The 4,950-nt window shown below is 42.8% G+C and overlaps 1 protein-coding gene across 1 annotated transcript; it reads right to left on the minus strand.

Moving 5' to 3' along the window:
- Nucleotides 1–345: 345 nt before the first annotated feature.
- Nucleotides 346–2,008, minus strand: LOC148569730 (uncharacterized). Its single transcript, XM_088506609.1, has 3 exons — nucleotides 1,459–2,008; nucleotides 993–1,373; nucleotides 346–455 (listed from the first exon to the last, which is right to left on the minus strand). The coding sequence occupies exons 1-3, from the start codon at nucleotides 2,006–2,008 to the stop codon at nucleotides 346–348; spliced, it is 1,041 nt and encodes a 346-aa protein (XP_088362735.1).
- Nucleotides 2,009–4,950: the final 2,942 nt, after the last annotated feature.

The following is a 4,950-nucleotide window of genomic DNA, read 5'->3' on the forward strand; positions in this document are numbered from 1 at the left end:
AGAGAGATAGAAAAAAACCCAAGAAAAGATTAAAAGGCTGTCCTAGAGATCCTTAAAACAAAAAGGTTCAGAAAGGCAGACAAGCCAAAGAAAAGGCTTTTTCAGAAAAGATCAAGGGGAATTCGAAAAAATTGCAATCAGAAAAGCATGCACGCATAAGGTAACTTAAACCCTTATCCAAAAAAGGGGGTACTTATTTTTACTTAAACCCTTATTAAAAAGGGTATTATAAAGTGTTTTGTTTACGGCCTTAAAAGGCCAAAAAATTGTTCAAACACTACCAAAAATAAATAAAGAGTTTAAAAAAGAGGGACCCACAGGCCGGGCCCCCAAATAGCCAACAAACTACTTCTTTGCAAGAGGAGTAGACAGATCACCACCACCAGAGGCAGGAGGAGCGCCACCAGGACCGGGAAGAGAGGCATCCATAGGAGACGAAGAGGAAGTCGGAGGAACTGCAGAAGAACTCGGAGCGTCCTTAAGGCGAGGAGGGGACTCTATAATTCTCTGCCCCCGAGTCTTCAATTCTGACTCGGAAATAATCTCGAGGACAGGGGGATCCACAACGGCACCATCAATGACAACTTTGTCATGATCTAAAGGGGAAAGGTCCAGGCCAGGAGCAATGACTCCGACCTGCTCCCTAAAGATCCTCCAAGCCTCCTCAGCCCCATCAGCAATAGAGTCCTCCAACTCGGTATAGGCCCTCTGAGAATTCAGCAGCTCATTTTTCACAGACACAAGATCGTTAAATAAACTTTGGTAGCTGTCCTGTGCTGTCTTCCTCAAGCCCACCTCCATGTTGCATTGGGCTTGCAATTTCCTCTCCTTCTCCCGGAGGCTATCCCTCTCCTCCTTCAACTTGGCGACTTCCTCCTTCAACTCCCTCTCCTGCTCTTGATATAAAAGAAGCCTTCCTTCCAGCTCCTCGACCCTCGAGGTCATCCCTAAAGAGCTGAAAGGAGCCTTCTCAAAAATATCTAAGAGTTTGCCACAAACCCCTGCCGCCTTGAGGCTCTCCTCAACCAGAGTGGTAAGGTGGCGACGAACAGAAACATCATCCATGCCTATGTGAGCATGGGGATAGATGTTCTTTCGGACGAATGCAAGAGCATCCGCCTTAACCTCACCAGAAGAGCCAGACTCTAAAGTCTTGCGCTTCTTCTTCTCTGGCTCAGGAGAAGATCGGGCGGAGGGGGGCGGCTGAGAGAAAGCTGAAGAAGAAATCACAATGGGCTGTGAAGGAGTCCCAGTGTTCCGAGGAGGAGGAGGAGGAGAGATAACCGCCCTAGCGCCACCCGTCCTGGCGCGAGACCTTGCTTTAGCCTCCTGGACTCTCTGGTAAGACTCCTGCGTGTTTGCCTTCGCCATCTCTAAAAAAATAATAGATAATAGGTTAAGACAAGTCAGAAAGGTCAATCAGACAAGTCGGTAATCTAACAAACAAATAAAAGCTACCTAGCTGTGCCTGGACAAAGGTCGGAGACCCCTGGAGAAACTTTTTAGTGTCTAAGTATGAGGCCCTCCCCCATACTTCTCGGAGGAACCCCACAATGGCCGCTTCTACCTCATCCAGGTCATCTAGACCATATTTCTCGCAGGGGGAGGCCTCCAGCCAGTATAAAGGGAAGCGGGGAGAAGAATTATCATCCAGAAAAAAGGGGTGGTGACCCTCTACAGCTTGAACTTTGAAAAAGTAATTTTTAAAGTCATGGAAGGATTCGTCAAAAAGGGTAAAAACTCTCCGACCCTGTATGGCTCGGAGAGACACCCACTGTTGCTTATTGTTTAGCCCACTGAAGGGTTTGGTCATATGGAAGAGATAGAAAAAAATCTTCAAAGAAGTCGGGAACTCCAAAGCCTGGCTAATGAATTGATAAATTTTCAAAAAACCCCAAGAGTTGGGGTGAAGCTGGGTAGGGGCAACTCGGCAGTGATGCAAAACAGAAATCTCAAAGTTTGAAAAAGGAAGAAAAACACCCAAACAGGTGATTATACACTCATACATAAAGAAAAAATGAGGGGCCGCCTCATTGACCCTCCCAAAGCAAACCTGGTCTTCAGGACCCGGGACTACCAATTCATATTTCGGCTCGTCCTCCTCAGAAGTACAAATTTTGTGGTGAGTACGAAGGTTGGTAATAAACTCAGTATCGACCGAGGGTTCCTCCCCTAGGACCGTAACATCAACCCACTGAGAAAGGACATCTACGGAAGCCATTTCTTTTTCTTAAAAAGGTAACAAAAACCTACAAGGGAAAAAAGAAAAGGAAATAAAAAATACGGTCTCTAAAGGGGGGAATACGGAACTAAAAATCTACAAACCAACCTATCTACAAAATAAAGGCATGCAAGAAGAAAAGCATGTTACAGAAAGAACTAACCTTTATCTGAAAATGAGGGTTGGAGGAAACGAAAAGCCTTCGAAGATACAAGAATACAGCACGAACGACTGAAGGGGAAAATTTGAAAAATCGCAGAAACGAAACAATGAAAGAGAGGGAAAGTATTTATAAGTACGTTAGGGGCACAATGGTAAAACCGAGGCAGTCATTAATAAAGACGCACCGTTACCAAGGCCATCAATCCCTACGCACATCCCTAACGGACGCGACGCTTGATTAGACGTAACTGTCAGAACCAAAAGGTCACGAAAAGTCACGTCGGTTTTAGACCATCACGTCGGTCCTCCAACAAGTCGGCTACAATCCCGAGTAGTATACTCGAACCCAAATCTTAAAGAGAAATTGGCTCGAGTAGGGGCACTGTTTATACCCTGGCCCAACGCTGGGGCCCAGGGTCCGAGTGTTAAGGCCCAACCCAAAGGGTTGAGCCTCACCCAGCGTCAAATCAACCGCTACAAAGTCGGTTCGCGCCACGACTTGCTCTAAGGAAGTCGGAAACGAGGATTAGCTGGCAGATAAACACTCATTTCAATGAGTAACTGCCCCTAGAATCTCTCTAACCACTCCCACGAGCCATATCTTAACTTCCCTAAGATAAAGGGATGGTTAACACCCTAGAAAAGTGGCACTACTCCAACGGTGGTTATTGGTTCACCACTATAAATACACTGACACTCCTCAGGTATCTCGAAGTTCCAATACTCTCTAAACCTGCTTAACCCCATGCTGACTTAGGCATCGGAGTGTCTTTGCAGGTACCACTGATGATTGAATTTTTGTGTGGCTTAGAATTCACAATTGAAATCTCGTTGTAAAGTATAGCTTCTAAACCAACAATAATCCTTTCATACAAAAATTTGTTTGTCACAAGTAACAAACCCCTAAATTCTATAAACCGAAGTATTTAAACCTCGGGTCGTTCTCCCTAGGAATTGTAATGAAGTGTCTTGTTATTGGTTATGGATTGTATTTTGGGGTTTTGGATAAGAAGCATGAAAAGTAAATGGCAATGAAAATAAACTAACAACTATAAAAGGCTCTTGGTAAGGTGTGAGAACTAGAAGTCCTATCCTAGTTATCCTTCTCAATTGTGATGAGAATTGTTCATTGCTACCACTTAGTTAACCCTTACTAATTAAAGGAAAGTCAAGTGGATGAATTGACTTGAGCCACAAGTCCTAGCCAACTCCCAAGGAAAGACTAGCTTTAGTGCACTCTAAACCAATTAGCAATCTCTCCAATTATCAATCAACAAAGGAATTAGATAACTCAAGTGTCACTAATTACTCTACCTAGGCCAAGAGGAACAAAATCTACACTAAAACTAAAAGAGACATTTCAACAAACACATAAAGTGCAAGAGGAGTAAACATTATTAAATGCAAGAATTAAAGGAATCTACAACTACAAAAACAAGAGATCAACAATAGAAAAGCAAAGAAGACACATTTATTATGAATTACCTCTTATTGAATTGGAAGAATGTAGAAGGAACAATACTAGATCTACAACAAAGTATAAGAACAACATAAAGGAAATTACAACAAAGGAATAGAAGAAGATTGAATGTAGCAACAAAGAATTGAGAGATAGAAGTGGAAGAAAGCAAAGATTAAAACCTAGATCTAAAAACTAAACCTAATTCTAATCCTAATTCTAGAGAGAAGAGAGAGCTTCTCTCTCTAGAAACTAACTCTCACTACTAAACTAAGCTCAAACTAAACTAATGGTAACTAACACATGTTTCCCTCTTCACTCCTTGGGTTAAATAGCATCAGAAATGAGTTGGATTGGGCCCACAAGGCTTTAGAATTCGTTGGCCACGTTTTGCTTTAAGTGAACTAGGTGGCAGCAACGGCACGTGCGCGTACTTTGTGCGTGCGCGCCACCATACGTGTAGCAACTATGGCAAATCTTATATCGTTTCGAAGCCCCGGATGTTAGCTTTCCAACCCAACTGGAACCGCATCATTTGGACCTCTGTAGCTCAAGTTATGGCCGATTAAGTGCGAAGAGGTCGGCTTGACAGCTTTCCGGTTCTTCCATTTCTTCATGAGTTCTCCAACTTTTCATGCTTTCTTTCTTCATTCCCTTGATCCAATCTTTGCCTCCTAAACCTTAAATCACTTAACAAACATATCAAGGCATCTAATAGAATCAAGGTGAATTAAATTTAGCTATTTTGAGTCCTAAAAAGCATGTTTTCACATTCAAGCACAATTAAAGGAGAATATACAAAACCATGCTATTTCTTGAATAAATATGGGTAAAAGGTGATAAAATCCCCAAAAATCAATACAAAACAAATCGTCAAATTGGGGTTTGTCAACCACCCCCCATTCTTCCACACACACAAGTCGGACGGAGGGCACCGAGTTACAAGATCCACTCGAAAGCTTCCTCCTTCATACGTTTGGGCCAACCAACGCCATCCAGCCCATTAATCTCCGGTTACCCATCGTAACAAAAGTGATGCAGAACCAATATAAAAACAGAGAAGAAGAAGAATGAAGAATTGAGTAGTGAATCATTATTATTCAAGAAT

The sequence above is a fragment of the Arachis ipaensis genome, chromosome B3 (genome assembly GCF_059453495.1).
Source record: "Arachis ipaensis isolate K30076 ecotype BB chromosome B3, ASM5945349v1, whole genome shotgun sequence".
Taxonomy (NCBI): Eukaryota; Viridiplantae; Streptophyta; class Magnoliopsida; order Fabales; family Fabaceae; genus Arachis; species Arachis ipaensis.

Coding starts and splice junctions, on each gene's coding strand:
- LOC148569730 (XM_088506609.1), bottom strand. CDS start 2,008: ATGTATGAGTGTATAATCACCTGTTTGGGTGTTTTTCTTCCTTTTTCA. Junction 1,374..1,458: donor CTTTGTCCAGGCACAGCTAG/GTAGCTTTTATT, acceptor TTATTTTTTTAG/AGATGGCGAAGGCAAACACG. Junction 456..992: donor CAAGGCGGCAGGGGTTTGTG/GCAAACTCTTAG, acceptor GTTCTTCTGCAG/TTCCTCCGACTTCCTCTTCG.